The sequence below is a fragment of the Rousettus aegyptiacus genome, unplaced genomic scaffold (assembly GCF_014176215.1).
Source record: "Rousettus aegyptiacus isolate mRouAeg1 unplaced genomic scaffold, mRouAeg1.p scaffold_m13_p_5, whole genome shotgun sequence".
Lineage (NCBI taxonomy): Eukaryota > Metazoa > Chordata > Mammalia > Chiroptera > Pteropodidae > Rousettus > Rousettus aegyptiacus.
Window position 1 is genome coordinate 28,890,136 of NW_023416308.1, and position 20,838 is coordinate 28,910,973.

At 34.9% G+C, this 20,838-nt stretch overlaps 1 protein-coding gene and 1 pseudogene across 1 annotated transcript in view; both read left to right on the forward strand.

The window, feature by feature from the left end:
- Positions 1-7,568: 7,568 nt before the first annotated feature.
- LOC107505986 lies at positions 7,569-9,368 on the forward strand (annotated as a pseudogene).
- A 2,819-nt stretch (positions 9,369-12,187) lies between these two features.
- The window catches only part of LOC107505987, a 67,097-nt gene continuing 58,446 nt past the window's right edge, over positions 12,188-20,838 (forward strand). The window contains 1 exon segment of the mRNA XM_036221550.1: positions 12,188-12,432. Within this exon segment, the coding sequence (XP_036077443.1) occupies positions 12,188-12,432 (245 nt within the window).

Below are 20,838 nucleotides of genomic sequence, written 5' to 3' on the forward strand. Positions count from 1 at the left end.
TATGATTCAACTAGTCTTTCTGTTATTGACTAGGACTTTAATTCTACTTTATAAGTGTTTATGAATTTATCATTTATATCAACCTTGCTTGAATGGTTACTTCAGATTCTTATTTTGTTTCTCTAGCTCTAACTCTTCACCCTATAAAGCATAATTTCGCATCACTGATTAAACCTAAATATTTTATTCCTTTGTAAAGGATCTTTAAGAGTACAGACCTCAGATACTTTCTCCTTTGTGAAGACTTCTCTCAAAATCCCAAACGTTAATCATTTTATAACTATCATCCATACACCTTTAATGCTTTAATTATTACATGGTATCATGTATTTATTTGTATTCATTTTCCCTTTAGCTTGTGCAATTCATTTTTTTTATTTTTTCAAATATTTTCCCATACCCCAGGTTGCTATTTTTACTCTGTTGATTGTTTCCTTTGCTGTACAGAAGATTTTTTCACTTGATGTAGTCCCATTTTTCTAATTTTGCTTTTGTTGTCTATGCTTTTGGTATTATATCCATGAAATCTCTGTCAAGGCCGATATCATAAAGATTTCCCTTATGTTTTCTTCTAGGTTTTACATTTTCAGGTCTTACATTTAAATCTTCAATCCATTTGAGTTTATTTTTGTGTATGATTCAAGATGGGAGTCAGCTTCATACTTTTGTAAGTGGTCATACAGTTTTTCCAACACCATACATTGAAGAGGCTATCTTTCCTTATTGTGCATTCTTGGCACTTTTGTAAAAGATCAATGGAATGTATGTTTGAATTTGTTTCTGGGCTCTGTATTTATTCCACTGATTTATATGCCTGTTTTTATGCCTGTATTGTACTGTTTTGATTACTGTAATTTTGTAATATATTTTGAAATAAAGAAGTGTGATGCTTTGATTTTATTTCTCAATATTGATTTGTTTTTTAATGTTTTTTGTGTGCGTGTGTTTCCCTATGAACTTTAAAATTGTTATTTATTTCTATAAGTAATACTATTGTGATTTTTATATGGATTGCACTGACTCTGTAGCTAACTGGGTTATATGGACATATTAACAGTATTAAGGCTTCCAATCCATGGGCATAGAATACCTTGCTGTCCCGGCCCGCGGGACAGTCAAGAGGGACCCTAAGACAGAACGGGGAGGGGAGGGAGACAAGACGACGCAAAGAATGGAGACAAGACAGGCTTTCTGATCAAGTCTCGTTTATTAAGGCTCGCTGCAGGCTTATATAGGGCATGATTGGGTGATGTTGCGTTAGCGGGGCTGATTGGCCAGAGGCATTCAGGATATACGGTGTAACACAAAGGGGCCAGGCGAAAAGACCCGCGAAAAGTCCCTTCGGCGGGAAGCGAGGCAGATACATCCAGGAGGCTTACGTGGCCTTGGTGGGAAGCCCTGCTGAGCAGCCATTTTCGGCCTGGCAGCCATCTTAGTCAAAACAGCCCCCGACACCTTGCCATTTGCTTGGGTCTTCTTTAATTTTTTTCACCAGCATTTTGTAGTTTTCAATATACAACTTTCCTCTCAGATAAGTTTGTTTCTAAGTATTTCATTCATTTTGGTGTTATTGTAAAAAAAAATGGGATTGCTCTCCTAATTTTCTTTTCAGATAGTTCATTGTTAATATATAAAAATGTGACTGATTTTTGTATGTTGATTTTGTATACTGCAACTTAATAAAGTTTATTGATTAATTCTAACAGGTTTTTTTGTGTGGAATGTTTATAGTTTTCTGTATAAGATCATGTTGGCTACAAGCATGACATTTTTACTTATTCTTTTTCCAATTTGTATGTTTTTCTTTGTATATGTGTATGTATGTATGTATGTATGTATGTATGTATGTGTATTTATGTCTAATTGTTCTAGCTAAAAGTGGTAAGACATGGCATTCTTGCTTTGTTTCTGATCTTAGAGGAAAACTTGCAGATTTTCACTATTGTGTATGAGATTAGCTGTGGGCTTTTCATGTATGGCGTTTACTCTTTTGAAGTACTTTTCTTCTATTCCTAATTTGTTGAGTTTTTCTCATGAAAAGTAATTAAATTTTGTCAAATAATTTTCCACATCAATTGAGATAATCACATACTTTTACCCTTTATTCTGTTAGTGTGGTGTGTCATGTTAATTGATTTCCATATGTTGAAGTATTCTTACATCCCAGGGGTAACTCCTACTTGGCCATTGTGCATGATCCTTTTAATGTGTCAGTAGATTCAGTTTTCTAGTATTTTGTTAAACATTTTTGCCTCTATAGTCATCAAGAATATTGGTCTATAGTTTTCTTTTCTTTGGTGTCTTTGGTATCAGAGAAATGTTCTCATAAGTGAATTTGGAACTGTTTTCCCCTCTTTAATTTTTTGGAAGAGTTTGAGAAGGATAGGCATTAATTTGTCTTTAAATGTTTGGTAAAATTCAGCGGTGACATTATATAATTTTGGGCTTTTGTTTGTTAGGAGATTCCCCTATCCCAGCTTTATTGAGATAAAATTGATATATATAACATTGTATAATTATAAAGTGTACAACATGATAATTTGATATATGTCTATATTGTAAAATGATTACCACAATAATAGTAGTTAGTACATTCATCATCTCACATAGTCACATATTTTTTTTTATATGTGGTGAGATCATTTAAAGTCCGCTCTTTTTGCAACTTTCGATTATGTGACAAAGTATTCATTATTCATTCATCCATCTATGGACACTTAGTTTTTTCTATATTGGCTATTGTGAATAATGCTGCAAATTAATATGGAGGTGCAGATATCCCTTCAAGATACTGATTTTGTTTCTTTTGGATATTGTCGGAGCCAGCAGGCTAAAGTCAAACAGCACCTGAAAGAGGGGGGTGAAGCCTAAGGAAAAAAAAGAAGACAGGAAAGTTCTTTGGGAGGGCACACAGTCACTGCTGTAGTCCCAAGTTTATTTAGTACAGGATATTTATACCCTACAGAGTGTGTAAGAAGCAAAGACCTCTAAGTATACAAACAATCGCTGGTAATTACTTAGGAAACTTTGTAGCTATCTTATCATACTCTTTCCCATGATCAAAGAACACTCAGTTTATCTCCCCCAAAGCCAGGTGCACCTCATCCCAAGCCAGCAGACTACACAGCTTGCCAACTCTGCAAAACTCCCAGCTTTACTGGCAGTTAATTTTGCCTCAAAACGGCTCCCGACATCTCCCCCTTTTTTATTTTATAAAAGCCAAAGCTTTCCCAGCTATGGCGCAGAAAGACGGTGCCTGTCTTAGGTGATCCTCCACTAGGCATGAGCCTTACCCATCATTGGCACATGAAAGTCTTGCAATCATGCCCTGTCTTAGGTTGGTCCCAGCCCTGAAGTATTCTTACCCGTCTTTGACTACCAGCCTCTGCAAATGGAAGATGCAACATATAACTGGTTCAAGCCTGAGCCTGGAGACTGAGACCATCTCTCTGCCCGAATCTTTAGCAGGGAATTGAAGAAGTATTTCATCAAAGGAAGAAGCAGACATAGGCCTATAGTTATGCAAAGGCCCAAGGCTAAAACCGAAATAAGCAAATGACCCAAAGGAGACAAGGATGGTAAAAAGCTTTTTAGATGTTGTAAAAATCTTGAAGCCTCTTCAGCTGCATCCAACTGAAGGGGTCCAGCCTCTCTCAGACCCTGTTTCCATGGCCTTTTATTAAGTTCTATAAAAATGCTGGCTTTGTAGTTATTATTAGTTACTATCAGGTTAGTAATTACAAACCACAGCCAATTCCCAGATTCAGCCTCAAGGCCACCACCATCCTGTTATCAGCTATTTCTTCCCTTTTTCTTATCCTGGTCCCTAGAGCAAGAAGTCCCAGAATAGGTCAGGTGTCTGTGCTCTCCCTGCAATGTGTCCTTGTGTGCAAGTCCACACCTACTTCTGATGACTTGTAGCTCCAAACACCAGGCATCCCACTAGGACTGTAGGTGTTTCTCACAACATATCCCCCTTTTCTTTGTGCTGAATATTATTCAGCATCACTGAGAACACAACAGCCCTAGTCTTTTTTAGTCTTTGGCTTTTCGAGAATCTTTTTTAGATTAAACAAAAAAAAAAAAAAAACAAGTAACAAACAAATTACAATCTAAGAAATGACAGATGAGTAAATAACCTATGAATTTGTGGAATAGGATGTAAGTCTTTAATACTATTGACCATGTTTTGTAGCACTGTAATTTTCTGTAATTTAGGAAGCTGTTTTTGAAAAGTGTCAGCAATATGTGTTTGTAAATCTGTAATTAAACCTGAAGCATTACCATACCCTAAAATATGCTATCTTACTTTATCTTATTCAAACATATTTTTATTATATGATATAGGAGTTATACAAAAAGAAGTAGCATTTCAATTGTATTTAAGTTGAACACGTTTTTGTAAATTAACAATTTGATCTCCTAACAATATAACTGTTCGCTGTAATTTTGTTACTTGACTTTGTAATACAGAGTCAATTTGTCTTTGAGAATCCTATAACTGTTTAGCATCCCAGTGTTAGGTTTTAACATGATCAGCAGTCTGTACAGATTGATGTAGAGCCACTCTAGCCACAGCAGCAGCAGCAGTAACAGCGATGATACCCACAACAGCAGCAATCAGCATGTCAGGGAATCTTTTAGCTCTTTTTTTAACAAGGTCTATCAGTTGTTGTAATATCATAGCGGCAGGAGAGTCTTGTCAGGGTCGAGACAATCTAACCGGCATCTATACTCTAGTTTTAGTTTTGAGAATATATAAACTTTCATATGACTTGTTAAAAGGAATAGAAGAGTTAATACAAGTGTAAAAAGAATAATATTTACATGAAACATAACCTAAAGTTTCATTTTACCCCACTTTGTCTTTTATAATGATATAGGCTTGAGCAAAGTGAGTAACGTTTTAAAATCTTTTTATACTTAATAAAAACAAGTGACCTATCCTAGCATTTTGTTCAGAAGTCTGTAAAATTGTCAACCATGTTTGAGCACCCTGTAGTAAACAGTGGTCTCTAGTTTCCATGTAAATTGGCATCCCTTTTGTTCTCACCGTATATATATATATATATATATATATATATATATATAAGTTTTCAATCACTCTCTCTTTTTTTTTTAGGCCTGAGAGGCCATTTAGTATCATAAGATCTAAGTATCTAATCAGAATCATGAACATAAACTACCACTGAAGCATCTTTTTATTCTACTGTCTTATTTAAAGGAGGATTGGGCACATACGCCCAATAATTTTTGAAAATCATCAAGAGTATTGAGAGCATCTGGCCTAATTTCTATTTTTTGAGGAGTAATTTTCTGTTGCAAAATTTTATATCGCAAATATTGATAAGGAACAGAATTTTGTATTTTCTCAGGAGCTATCTTGAGCCTATACTTTTCCAGAATAGTCTTTCCAAATGAAAAAATATTTTCTAATATTTCTTTTCAAGCTTAAAAAGAATATCATCCATGTAGTGATACACAAGTCCCTGAGGGAACTTTTCCCTTACTTCTTGCAAAGGCATATTCACAAATGTTAGGCACATTAAGGTTTTCTTCCCGGCCTCCCAGCCGTAAGGTTAATTGTTGTACAGCAGTTTGCAAACCCTGAACAACTTTCTCGAATTCCTTAGATGTATGATCAGAGCTAACAGCCGACAAATGGGAAATAGCCTCCATTGTTATGGAACCGTGCGGCTTCTTCCTCCAACTGTTTTGCATTTCCGGGGCTTAAAGGCTCCTCTCTATCTTTAGTTAGCATTAGATCAAAAGGTTTCCCGCTGGTCTCCTCAGGTGGTGCAGTAGGTCTAGTCTCATTCTTCTTTTCAAATGGCGGGACATCTCCTATTTTGTCCCGTTTTTCTTCCCCTTTCTGGCTTTCCCAAGCCTTATCCCTCTCATGCCTGGGATCTAAACTATCTCTAATTAAAGTCCACAGACCAAAGGTATCTACAAACACTTTGCCAGGTCCGTGAACATCATAATAATCTTGTAGTTTTTATCCTACTTTTTTTTTTTATGTTTCTAAATTCACTGTTCCCTCCTCAGAGAACCAGGGACAAACTTTCTCTATAAATTCTAAAAACTTACACAATTGTTGATGCCCTACCTTAGCTCCTCTAGCCCGGAGCATACTCTTAAGCATATGTACAAAAAGCATGCGGCCGTTTCCATTTCCCATTTTTCTTTATTTAAGTCGACTTTTCTCTCTTTCTATGTATTTACAAACACCGCAACCCTTACTTTTCTGAGCGTTCACTTCATGCGGTGTCTTTCTTGCTCCCTGACTGTTCCACTGCACTCTCCTCTGCCGTTTACTCGGCTTTATACTGGGCGGGGGGGGGGGGGGGGGGGGGGGGGGGGAGGGGCCTTTCTCCTGTGGTGGCGGCCTTCACCTCAACGTTCCTTCAACGTTCTGTCCCAAGCTTTCAGGTCCCTGTTCAGGCGCCAATTGTCGGAGCCCACCAGCAGAGATCGAACAGCACCTGAAAGAGAGGGGTGAAGCCTAAGAGAAAAAAAAAAGAAGACAGGAAAGCTCTTTGGGAGGGCACACAGTCACTGCTGTAGTCCCAAGTTTATTTAGTACAGCATATTTATATTCTACAGAGTGTGTAATAAGCAAAGACCTCTAAGTATACAAACAATCGCTGGTAATTACTTAGGAAACTTTGTAGCTATCTTATCATACTCTTTCCCATGATCAAAGAACATCCAGTTTATCTCCCCCAAAGTCAGGTGCACCTCATCCCGAGCCAGCAGACTACACAGCTTGCCAACTCTGCAGAACTCCCAGCTTTACTGGCAGTTAATTTTGCTTCAAAATGGCTTCCGACAGGATATATATCCAGGAATTAGATTGCTGGATCTAATAGTAGTTCAAGTTTTAATTTTTTGAGGAACCTACATACTGTTTTCGGTAGCGGATGTATCAAATCACATTCCTACCAGCAATGCACAAGGGAGTTCCCTTTCCTCTTTATCCTTGCCAGCACTTGTCTCTTATTTTATTGATAGTAGCCATTCTAACAGATGTGAAGTGATATTTCACTTTGGTTTTGATTTGCATTAATGATCCTGAGCACGTTTCATGTACTTGGAGGCCATTTGAATGTCCTTTCAGTTGCTGACTTTATCTATAAAATCTGAAAATTTTTTTGTATATACATTTGTGCAATGCCAAATAAACATGCCCATTCAATCAGTTAGAGTGAAAGATCTCTCTCTTTCTCAGATCAGAAAAACAATGTACAATATCTCCAACTCTTTCAGTAAAGGAGAATTTATTACTATTTTAGATTGTTTTACCAATTTCTTCTGAACGAAAATAGACTGATGCTCCTATATAAGCAAGGACCTAAAGGTAAATACAAGGGATTAAAGGAAAGTCATGCAGGAAAAACTACAGGCTATATTGTATGACATAGTTAAAATTAACAAAGATACTTCGATAGGCTTGCACGATAGGTGAATGGTAAAATTCAGTGTTCAGTTGTAAAACTGAACACTTATGAACTACATATGTAAGGACCTGTGTTTTTGTAGAAATGAAATAAAACAAACAAAAAAGAATGGCTCCAGTACTGAATAGCAGAAACCAGTGTGAAAGCTTCTTTACAGTTTTACATATGAAAAAGTTCAATTTCAGATCACAGTATTCTCCATGTAGCTTTGAAGGTTCACGACATGTTTAAGTGCACTGACAAATAGAATAAGAAATGCATTGGCAACATTCCTCATTGTATAACTGTTTGGAGTGCTGAACAATAATAGACAAAAAAGATAGAGTTACTAACAGAATTATCAAGAAGGAACTAAATGACAAGTTAGCAAGAATGTTTATGAGAAAATTAAAATTAAAAAATGAATGATTGAGCTACATTTGTTTAAGGACCTTTTAGTTCAGGGAATATATTAATTTTTCTCTTATCTATATTTCCATAGTTTTTCTCCATTTCCAATAATAGTATAATGGATTTAGAATCCTTGGGTTATAATGCTAGATCTGCCATGAACTATATGTGAGAAATTGAACAAGTTATTTAACTTCCTTGAATCATCATTTGTTCACCATCTACGAAGTGAAAATAGTTTGCCTATCTTACAGAACTCTATTCAGGCTTAACTAAACTTGATTTTGAAAATTCTATATAAACTGTAAATATGTCTCATCTTTTTCCTTCTCTATTTTGATTTCCTTTCCTTTCTTTGTCTTTTCCTTCCTTTCTCAGTTCTCAATACTTTTACTCTTTTTGTCATTTGTTCTTCTCTATCTAATAATAGTAAAATAATACTTGTCCACACACTAGTCAAGTTGCCTGCATTTAGTTCTCACTGCAGAGACTAAACCTCCTTCTGTGGTATTTGTTCCTTTTACAGTCTGAGGTACAATAAGCATTATCCTTTCACTAATATAGTTTGTGATTGTCTTTCTTTTTGTGACTTTTCTGAGCAAGCAGTGGATTTTGGTGCATTAGGTCATTAATCTACTGTCATTTTTTCCTCCTTTTCAGGGTAAAATCTAACTTCTATGGGGATGAAGAATTACACTTTGATTTCAGAGTTCATCCTGTTGGGCATCCCACACACAGGGGGGCAGGAAACTGTGCTCTTTGTTGTGTACTTGATCTTCTACCTCTGCACTCTACTAGGAAATCTACTCACCCTTTTAGCTGTGTTGTCTGATTCCCGCCTCCACACTCTCATGTATTTCTTTCTTTGGCTTCTCTTCTGTGAGCACCCCAAAGATGTTGGCCAACCTGTTACTGAGGAACCGACTCTTTTCCCTGAGTGGTTGCACGCCCCAGGTCTTTTTTTTCTTCACCACTTCTTAAGTAGCACTGAGTGCCTGCTCTGCACAGTGATGGCATATGACCTATTTGCTACCACCTGCGATTCACTGAGGTATAACATCAACCTGAACCACCTGGTGTGTGCTCTGCTGGCTGCTGTCACCTAATTTACTAGCCCTTTTCATGCCGCAATTCTCACTATGCTGATCTTCCAACTGCCGTATTGTGGGCCTAATGAGGTAGACTGTTTCTTTTGTGACATCTTTGCTGTAGACAAATTGGCCTGTGATATCACTTTCAATTGGGACAGTGAGCTTCACCAACATTGTGCCCATGACACGTTTCCTTCCCATCCTAACCTACTACATCTGCATCATCCTTGCAATCCTAAAGATGCACTCTGCTGAAGGAAGCCACAAGGCAGCATCTACCTGTATTTCCCACTTCTCAGTGGTCACATTGTTTTATAGACCCAGTGCCTTCATCTACACCCAACCATCTTTGAATGAGATGTTGGTAACTCCACCGAAAATCTTTGGCAACGTAGTCACCCCCGTGCTGAACCTATCTATACACTGAGAAACAAAGATGTCAAGGGAGCCATGATGAAATTGGCTGGGGGAAAAATCGTTTCAGAAGGAGGTCATTAGTCTACTTGTGGGTAGAGCTGATTTTTTTCTTCCCTATTTGTGTATTAAATTAATTTAAAAAAATGTATCCATGACAGTTGTAAAGATTTTTCTGCCATAAAGACAGCTGAGAAGCAATTCTAACTAATAAAAACGTGTGATATATTCCCCATTTCATAGACCAGGGATCATAAAACATTTTCTCTGAATATCCAGACAGTAAATATTTTAGGCTTTGAGGACCATGCTCTTTCTGTTGCAAATACTGAACTCTGTTATGGTACTATGAAAATAGTCATAGAAAATATGTAAACAAACAGAAGAGGCTTGTTTCAATAAAATTTCATTTACATAAATAGACAGCTGGTAGGATATTCCCCATAGGCCATACTTTGCTGGCCTCTGTCATAGAGGCTACTTGAATTTGAAAACACTTTTTTCAAGGCTATGTCGATAATAGTTTAAGAGTGAACTTGGATGTGGGCTGGGTCCCAGTAGGGCACAAGTTGAATTATTGATCAAAGAGAGTTGGTAAAGAGATAGATGTTAAAAACAGAGTGCATATACTCTAAGAAAAAATTTGAGTACCTCAAGTACACCGAGGAAAAACTACTCATTGAAGCAGATTTATCTGCATATAATCCATGCTAATGCCTAGAAATATATTGATGCCTCCGATCCTTGTACTAGAGATAGTTTCAGGGCTAACTTTCTTAGGCCTGAGGTAAATGGTCATTACTCTTGCCCATAAAAACAATCTCTTCAGAAGTTGCTCATCTTCCTTTAGGTTAGTATCAATTACTCCCTTAACATTTCATTCATAAAACAGCAAACGTGGTTGGCTAGGCATCTTGGAATACTTTTTTTGACAAAATTACTGAGCTCAGTCACAAGATACAGTTATTTTATCTGAGCTTAGCAGAATGTTAGAGAGAGTGACTCTTCTTTTTTTGCCTTTAGTTTGACTGCTTAGTGGTTTGGTGTGTGTATGCATGTGTTATCATGGCTTATTCAGTGGTGGGACCAGGCCCTCTGAGAGGGCTGAGAGGGCAAAAGAATAGTACTAGAAGTCATGGTGTGTTATGCCCTTATTTTCACAGGGGAACAAACTCTGATAGTGTTAGTTCTCTAGTAAGGACCATGCATCTTGAATGTTTTAGTCATGCTCTATGTATTCTGGAAATCTACTTAGTTCTTGTTTAACTATCTGGGATAACTGGACTATTAAGTTAGTATTGGCAACTAGAGTTTATCTTGGCCTGACAGGATAAATAGATATAGGTATAGCTATAGATATATACATATATAGCCTTCTTTCTATCTGTATCGGACTAAATTCTCCTCTCTTATAACCCCCATTAAAAAAAAAAAAAAACCATGATGCCAAACACACAGAACTTTCAAAGGGCATAGTATACTAGAGTTCTTCTTTTGCTATTCCTAATTCTCTGGAAGAATATAAAATATACATTTATTCCAAAGACAGAAGGCAAGTGTTATAGGACACTCGCATAATCATACCAACTACTCATTTTGACCTTTTCTAGAAAGGTTATCATTAACCATGGCTCTTTTGGGCTTGGGTAGAAGGCTGAAAGATATCAATGTCTTATTGTCATTAAACTCAGAGTATGCAAAGTCAGTCACGGGAAGGAAAATCTTCAGTACTTCTACAAAATGATTTCAAATCTCAGTGTGTCTCAATTTTTCCTTCTGGCTCTTATACTTTGATTATACTTATGTTAGACTAATAGTTAAAAAGAAGCATGACAAATAATGATATTGAGATTCAAGTTAATAAAAATGATAGATTGGCATTAATAATACATAGTTGGCTCATCTCGAAATTAAGAAATTATATTTATGTAATCAAATTCTGGTATTTTAAAACAATGTTAAAATACATAGTGACAATTATATCCAAATTTTTATTTCTTTTTCTGAGGATATAGGTTATACACCTGCTTCTGAGAGAGAGAGAACGAGAGAGAGACAGAGAGACAGAGAGACAGAGACAGAGAATGTTTACTAATAGAAGCCTGAATCTTTCACTTTTTAACATTATTTAAAAATTTTTAAAAATATAAAGCATGAAGTGATAAAATTCTAAACAATAGGTTTTGAGAACTGTTTTCATCCATTTGTATGTCCTAACATGTAACGAAAATTTAATCTGTAGTTAAATATATATTTGGTGAACAAACAAGACATAATATTTAAAAAATTATGTGACAATTAATGATACATTATTTTCCATAATCAATTCAAGATAAATTAAATAGGGTGCATCCTTTACTGACTAAGAACATATATGTATGTATATTTTCTATGTTATTTATATTACTAAAGTATTTAAAATAAATATAATATATTTTCATTTATCATTTTAAAAATTATTTTATTGTGAAATACCCTTTGCATATTTTAAAATATTATAAACTTTAAAGAATGTTAATAAATGCGTGTGTACTTTTCTGCCAATACAAGAAATAGAATGTAAGCTACAAATTCCCTTCTTGTACTCCTGTCATCCTTATTCTATCAGAAATCATTAGCAAGGAAATAACTTTCCTTTATTTATGGATTTACCACTATGTATACATTCCTAAACAATACATTATTTATTTATTTTTTTCGGGTTTTGAAATTTGTTTAAATTGACTCATACAGTATTGTTTTTATTCCCCTCAAACTGGGATTCATCGATTTTCATGCTTCGGCTGTACTTTACATCTTACTATTTCTTTATTCATTCTATTGTTGTAAAGCATGTACGTGGTTTTTACTTACTTGTTAAATGACCATTTGCCTGCATGTCTCAAGGACACAGGTTCAAGAGTTTCTCTAGAAGATGCATTAAGGAGTGCAATGGCTAAATCGAAGGGTGTACAAATAGCAAATTTACTAGGTGGTGTCAAACTGCTTTCTGAAGTGACTGTAACAACTATAACCCACCGTTGGTGGATGAGCAATCGTAGGACCAGTGCGGCATGCTTTAATTTATACCTCGAGAAGTAAAGGAAGTAAAAACAGTCCTGAAATAAATACCACACAGGACAAAACACATTCCTGAGAGTTAGTAAAGTACATAGATGGGTCAATGATATGGAATTCTTTCTGCCTCAAAATGTGAAATTTTATCCTGGAATTCTCACATATGGCTTGTTGGCTAAATGATATGGACCACTATATCATAATACTTCATCTTTTCATCTACTTTGTTTTCTTGTATTACCTAAGTACCCTCCCCCAAGCTTCAGAATCATGTAGTCTTGGTTGTTATTTTGCCTTTCTTCTGTGGAGAACCTCTTGCCACTAAAAGGAAGGTGGTCTTTGCCATTGCACAATTTTGTACACCTTTCTGAGGTTATTTTCCTTTATCCAGTGGTTCCCAACCTTTTTTGGCACCATGGACCAGTGCTCCTATGAGAATCTAATGCCTGATGATCTGAGGTGGAGCTGAGGCAGTGATGTTAGTGCTGGGGAGAGGCTACAAATACAGATGAAGCTTCTCCTGCTCCACCGCTCACCTCCTGTGGTGTGGCCCAGTTCCCAACAGGCTATGGACTGGTCCCAGTCCATGGCCCAAGAATTGGGGACCCCTGCTCTAACTATGGTGAGACCAAGCTTATAAGTAGAAGACAGATATTTTAAATAACTGATTAAGAGCATGATCAAATCTTTTCTCTTTTAATATAAGCTAAATTTCAAGGCAAAATAAAGTGAGTTTTTTTGTTGTTTTATTTTTGTCTCCTCAACTGTATAGAAATGGTATAACAGAATTGTCAGCAATGATGTTCTCTTCAACCCATAATTGTTCTCATGCCTGATTTCTCCATCTGAAGGTCCTTAAGCAAATAAAATTAGCTCCAACTACGTAAGGAAAGTAAAAAGCTTTGTGATTATATCCCAGACTCAATATTTCTACTTCACTACTAGCTAATATTGTGATTATTAATGTGATTAAATAGTGGTTTTATCAGGTCAGATTATTCGACTGAACTAGTGGTTTTCCAAGCATAGTTGAAGGAGCCCTAGGGCTCCAGTAAATTTATCATAAGGCTTTCATGGTAAGTCTCATAACAACTTATATTTTATCCAGTTTATGTGTTAGACTTCTGGCCAAGATCCCATTAGAAAAATTTTGAAAGACTCCAGAGTATGTGATTTTCGTGGTCTCTTCCAGAATTTAAAAACATGATGTATATTATTTTCTTCTGCCCATAACTTTAAAGGTGCTGCTGCCTTTTCTTCAGCATCTTTGCCTTAACCTTGCCTCTTCAAAATTCTCTTGAGCTCGCTACACTTGTTAAAAATCCAAGGTACATTTCATTACCTGCCAATCAATTGTGCTCTTCCAATAAAAAGAATTATCAAGAAAATATTTATTATTATATTCGGTCTCATGTGACCTCTTCTCTAGTTGATATATTTCAAAGATATCTACTTTGCTTTACAAATGGCTACACAAAAACTTTGTTGAAATCACTGATTAGATTTGAAATAATATAGAAGGCAAAAGAAAAGTAGATTTTACTGGATGCATTTTATTAACTGCATTGAGTACACATAATTTTATCTCAACCCTTTCTATCTATGACCAAAATATAAGCACTGTACTATTAATATTTCAACTAGAAAATCTCCTGATTCACTGCAATACAACACAAGCTTGGCTCCACAATCTCCTTACAAGAATTTCTAGACATGACTCCTAATAGCAAAGTCTCCTTCCAGAATGTACTGAATCCTTAGAAACACCAGGTATATAGACCTTTTCTCTCTCCTGGATTACCACTACAAGAGGTTTGGCCCATATTTCACTGCTCCATTATTTCCCCAATACATTCATTTAATAGAGTGACTTTAAAATAAGTTAATCAATTAGATTTGAGTTGTTATATAAGGATTAAGATAAGGGCAGATTTCTATAGTTAATGAATTCTTCGAATCTTCGTTTAACTTTCTGAATGATCTTTTAGTGCTCTTAAATTTAATATTTCTTACCTATATTTGATAAGCTCCTATATTACATTTGGTTTTTAATTGTATTTCAGTCATCTTTTATAATTAAGCTATGGGTAACTAATGTAGTATTCTCTATTTTAGCCATATTTTCTATTTGATATTTAAGACATTTTGTTCCTTGACTTATTTCTAATGTTTGGATTTCTGGATACTCAGCAAAACTTCTGTGGATGGATGCTAGTTGATGTGTGCCACATATGTCAAGATCTCCCAGAGAAGGTGAAGATCACCGGATGTGATTCCTGAAACACTCTCTCATTCTGTTTTCTTGGTAATAAACCCAATGGTTTGATCTCCTAAAGTTCAGAAAAGAAGGTAAATTGGTAGAGAACTGCAAAATTTGCTACACTGTGGAGAGGGGGATTTGTTTTTATAAACTATTTGGCAAATATAATAACAACTTATATTTTATCCAGTTTATGTGTTAGACTTCTGACCAAGATCCCATTGGAAAAGTTCAAAAGACTCCAGTTTTTCTATCTATTTATTTATTTATTTATTTATTTATTTATTTTGGAGCTGGATTTGAAGTACTACATAAGTTTTTTCTATTTATTTATTTGTTTGTTTATTTTGGAGCTGGATTTGAAGTATTACATTAGTTTTTTCAATGATGCAAAATCTGTTTCAAGTTCTCTTAAGGCTATTAAGTATATAATGATTTTTATCTTTGTTATCTCTGTCTTTGTTAGTATGCTCAAGCTACTACAAGAGAAGCTCATTTGTGGAGTGATAATGTATTAAAGTTTAGACATTTATTAAGCATATTGAATTCTAATATTCTAACAAGATGAAGAATCAATTTAATTTGATTGCAAAAACCTGAGCAGAGAAAAAAGAGTGATTTCTTCAGCCAAGTGTACATTCTACATTCTATGTTCTCTTTACAACTGTAACTCAGTTGGATTGCTCTAATCCACATTACTCCTGTGTTCCAGGAGTTTTGCAGTGATCTCTCTGATTGGTTTTAGGCCTGGCTCCTGAGTCACTGCACTATGTGAAAGTCCAGAATTGAGGGCTCACTTGATAGTTTAATAGTGACAGGAGAAACTAGGCCTAGACACTTAGGTTATTTGATCACTTGGCACAGGTTGCCTTGGACTATCTCCCCCTCAGACTCCATGGCTTCCAAAGGCACCGATTTCCCATTATTGAAAAGGACAGAATGAAACTGAGTCAGGAAGTCAGATAAGTGTTCAGAAGGCTTTCCCTATATATTATCTGAAAAATTCTTGAGACTCCCTCCCAAGTGATGTTTACTCGCCAAGGAGCTATGATACTTATTGTAGTAATTTCTATCAAAGACTCACTGAATCACAGCTCTGACTCCAAGAAAGACAAGGGGATAGGCAGCATATTTCAGAAAGCAGCGTATCTCAACCTTGCATTATTACTCTAACACAAGTCAACACACCTGGACCAGGCTGGAGAAAGTAGCTGATGCTCATCAAGTTAACTAGGTTGAAATTGCTCTTTTTATGATGCTCAACTATGACACAGTCACTGCTCATTTCTCCTTGAGCTCATGGGCAGAGTCTCCTGATAAATTATAGATTTTATGAAGAAAAATGCCTAGATTCAAATTCTACTCCCTTATGGAAAAAATGAGGACAATAATTCTACTTCCCTCATAGGATTATTGTAAAGATTACATGAGCAATGGCTTTAAATTAATTATTAGGGTGTCTGGAACATATTAAATACTTAAGCAATATCAGCTATATTTTTTATCATTGAAATCTTAAAAATCTTCAGGACTACCTAAAAAACTTTACCACCTTTCAAATGAGGAATTTGAGACCTAGAGAGAGGGAATTATAAGCCCAAATAATTATTACATCAATATTAATTAAACTATACATCTATTAAATTTATTGTATGATCGCTTATTCTATTTTATAAACTGTAATTTTAAATTTATGATTCAAAGAAAGATTATAGATTTTATATAAAAAAATTAAGTTGAAGTTTACACAAGCATCCTTTTCTGAAGTTCTTATTTGCGCTTTTAGGAAAAATGATATCTATTAATGAAAAATTTAACCTCTGTAATATAAAAAAATAGAGAGAGATGAAGAGCAACATGTAGAAATAGAAGAAATATTAAAAGCTAGAAGACTTTGTGTATCTTATATTTATATTTGTATAGATGTTTTAATTTATAATGTACAAGTTTAATCAACATGGCTGTTACTTTAACCACATTAATAGGCTAGTAAATTAAGATACAAAGTGATTGAAACATCCTAAGACACCTCCCCAAAAAATAGAGGTACAAGAAAGATTAGGGGAACACTTACTCTTAAAAACTATTGTGTTTTTCCAGTATAGAATCCTATTTTCTGAGTCTAATAATTTTAAGTCAATTCAATCTCAATGAATAAATACATATTACCAAGGTCTTAAAATATATATCATGGAAAAGATGAAAAGAAAATTTATCCTAGTCCTGTAAAAACATACAATCCAGGGAAACATAAACACACCACACATCTATATATACAGATATGTAACTTGGGTGAGAAATAAACAAGTACTACAAAGGGAGGGCATGGGAGTTCTCTTGACTTTTTCAATTCCTCTTTAAATTCCTCACGTATATGTGTAAAACTTCTTGGAATGGTAGTGCCTAGATTAGTCTTTGTTCTTCATGGGATCACCTGTTTAAGATCCTTTTCTCCCCATGTGTTAGTGATACACCCTACACCTTCCTTTCCTATATTGGTAGACTGTTGCCTTATCATGACATAAAAGTAGTTAATGTAGGAGATAATGAAAGGGCTTTGAAAGGATCATATGAGCCAGGATAGAGGAACTAGGAGTTAGAAGTTAAATAATGAACTAAATGAGTTCAAGTCAGCTTATCACAGAATATCAAATTCTGTCTAATAAAGTTTCTAATTTAAATCAAAGATATGCCCATAACTGGTATCTCTGGCCCTTGTTACAAATGATGTTAATAAACCTGAATATGAGCTTAGATATTTGTGCAATATTATTCTACACAAACTACTTAATTTTATTCTTAAATCAAACCTGTAAAGTTGGTGAAGTGTAAAGTAGGTATTATTATTTGCCCTTAAAACCAGATGCCAAAGAGAGATATTTACAAATAACTTGTGAAGGTAATATTTTCAAATCAATGTACACTGTGTCTGAGAAATGAACTTCAGGAAACTTAATGTATTCTGGTCCAGCCAGACTCTACTATAATCAAAATAAATGTATTTATCCAAAATATAATTTATTATTTAGTGTCTTAGTCCATTCAGGGTGTTATAACAAAAATACCATAGACTGGGTGGCTTAAACAACAAAGATTATTTGGGGTGTCCAAGATCAAGGTGCTAGCAGATCTGTTTTCTCATGAGAGCCTGCTTCCTGGTTCTCAGGTGACCATTTTATTGTTGTGTTCTTACACGGTAGAAAAGACAAGAAAGCTCTTTGGGGTCTTTTTGTAACACTAATTCTATTATTAAGGGTATTTTCCTCATGACCTAATTATCTACCAAAGGCCCTACCTCCTAATAACATCACATTAGAAGGAACAAAAATTTAGCTCAAAGCAGATGGACAGTGTACAGGGTAGGTAAAAAATGTTCCACTACAGAACTATAAAAAAGTCTGTAAGACAAATATTTACAGATAAAATAAGCCCAAGAGATAAGAAACGTAAACAAATAAATTGACAAACTCTAAATATTCTAGTCTCAAGGTTAAACATACCCTCATGTAGGAAGGAATAAAGGAAATGATAGGCAATTGATTTAAAACATTGCTAACCCTCAGGAATACTGTATTGAGAAATGAATGTACTAGCTATTTTTAAAGGTCTGATTTGGTGATTTACTAACTCTGGTCTAGTGAATAGTGTGAAAATATGATAAAACTTCCACCATTCAATGGAAAAAATAAAAATTTAATGTTGGTACTGTCAGTGCCGAGCTGATCAAGAAGGGAAGTTTTCGGTGGTGAGATGTCCATTTGGAAGAATGCACAAGGGGCTGACATGAGAATGAAAAGGCAGGCACCAGCTTTACTGCTGGGAGTGCGCCTCTGTTTCTGCTCTTCTTCTGCTCCCCTTCTTGTGCTCCCCTTATGCTCCCTAGGGGACTGCGTGGTTCCACATATATCAGAGTACAATAGTGACATTCAGTCACACATGCGTGATACAATACCCTGAATTATGTTTACATATTTTAGGCACAGACGCCCTACTACACTAATGTATCATTCTAAATCCAGAGTACTATTTCTAGCTGAGAGCCTGGATCACAGCCAGATCTGTGACCAGCCAGGCATGGGACCCACACGTATCTCCTTTTATTGGAAGAAATTTATTTTTCCTTCTGAAATTATTTTCCTCTTCCTTTTTAATGAAAGCACTAATGTTATATTTTTAATGTTTTATTTGTCAAAATAAGAAGTAGGTAACTCCATATATGTCTAATTGAATATTTTCTTTTATTTGATGACTAATAAAATCCAAACTCTGAGAAAAACTGATTCTGTTCAGCTTGATCCAATTTACCAGTTTTCCTTCTAATTTAGCTTCTTGTTAAGATCTTACTAGAGAGAAACTGTAGCCTGCAGATTTGGCTAGTTAGTATGACTATTATGACTCAGATTTTAAATAGAACTTTTGGCATTTATACTTCCCATGTGTAGAACGATATTTTTCTTAACAATTGTATGTATTTTGGGTTCATGGAAAACTAATAAATTAGGATACTGGTTTTATGCCTTAATTTTATGTGCTTGGTTAATATAAAATGTATCCCTTGGAAGATCAATTCCCTTTCTGTCTGCAGAGGAAATTAAGTTTCCAAGACTACAAAAACAAAGGTCAGATGTCTAGACTGTGATAAATTCACTAAGGTGATACGTATTAGTCTATGTTGTCTCTTGGAATAGTTGTTAGTTTTTTCCTGGTGATGCATCAATACATATTGATGAATTCTATACTCTTATTCTTATTGTACTAATGAATATAAATAACTCAAAGACATTCAAGCTAAGGTATATGTCTAGGAAATGGAATCATTTGGGTAGAATTGGTTTTCAAACCCAAGTCTTTTGATTATTATTTCTATTCACATGCTCCTAGCTAATGTTTTTTTAAATTATTTCATTGAAACACCTTTGAAGACTATGAAGAGAAAATACTACGGAATAGAATGAAGCTGGAAGGAAACGGGATAATGAGGGAAAGATAGTTAACTCAAAATTTGATAAATGTTTATATTTTTAAAGGAAATGGTAAAATACAAGGAAATGACATTTTTAAAGTGCTGAACAGAATAACAGCCTACCTAAAATTCCACACCCAGTGACAATACACTTCAAAAGTAAATATCAAACAAAAAAAATCCAGAAAAACTAATGTAAATAGATAGATAGATTGATAAATAAATAAATAAATAAATAAATAAATAAATAAATAAATGAAATTGTTTCTGGCTGACACACACTACACAAAATTTCTTTAAAAAGGTTTCAGGTTCAAAAATCCATAGTGTTTCTATACTCCAATAATGAAATGTCAGAAAAAGAAGTGAAAAAAGTAATTCCTTTTGCAATTACAACAACAGCAAAAAAAAAATACCTAAGAATACAAAACATGTGAAGGACCTATATAATGAAAACTATAAGACCTTATTAAAAGAAACTAAAGAAAATACAAAGAAATGGAAAGATATTTCATGTTTTTGGATTAGAAGAATCAACATAATTAAAATGACCGTATTATCTAAAGCAGTATACAGATTTAATGCAATCCCCATCAAAATCCCATCAGCATTTTTTAAAAAAAAAAATAGAACAAAAAATCATCAGGCTTGTATGGAAGCACAAAAGACCTTGAATTGCAAAAGCCATCCTGAGAAAAAAAATGAGGCCAGAAGCATCATTCTGCCCGACTTCAAGTTATACTACAAAGTGATAGTAATCAAAATAGTATGGTATTGGCAGAAAAATATGGACCAGTGGAACAGAATCGTGAGTCCATAAGTAAATACATATTTATATGAGCAAATAATTTTCAACAAAAAGAGTCAAAAATATACAGTGGAGAAAGGAAAGCCTCTTCAATAAGTGGTACTGAGAAAACTGGAAAGCTGCCTGCAAAACAATGAAGCTAGACTGTTGTCTATCACCACACACCAAAATTAACTCAAAATGGATTAAGGACCGGAATATAAGACCTGAAACAACAAAATGCATAGAAGAAAGATCTTGGGCTGAAAGAGGATTTTATAAATTTGACCTCAAAGGCAAGGGAAGCAAGAGCACAAATAAATGTATGGGACTACATCAAACTAAAAAGCTTCTGCTCAGCAAAAGTGACCATCAACAATGTAAAGAGACAGCCATCCAAATGGGAAAATATATTT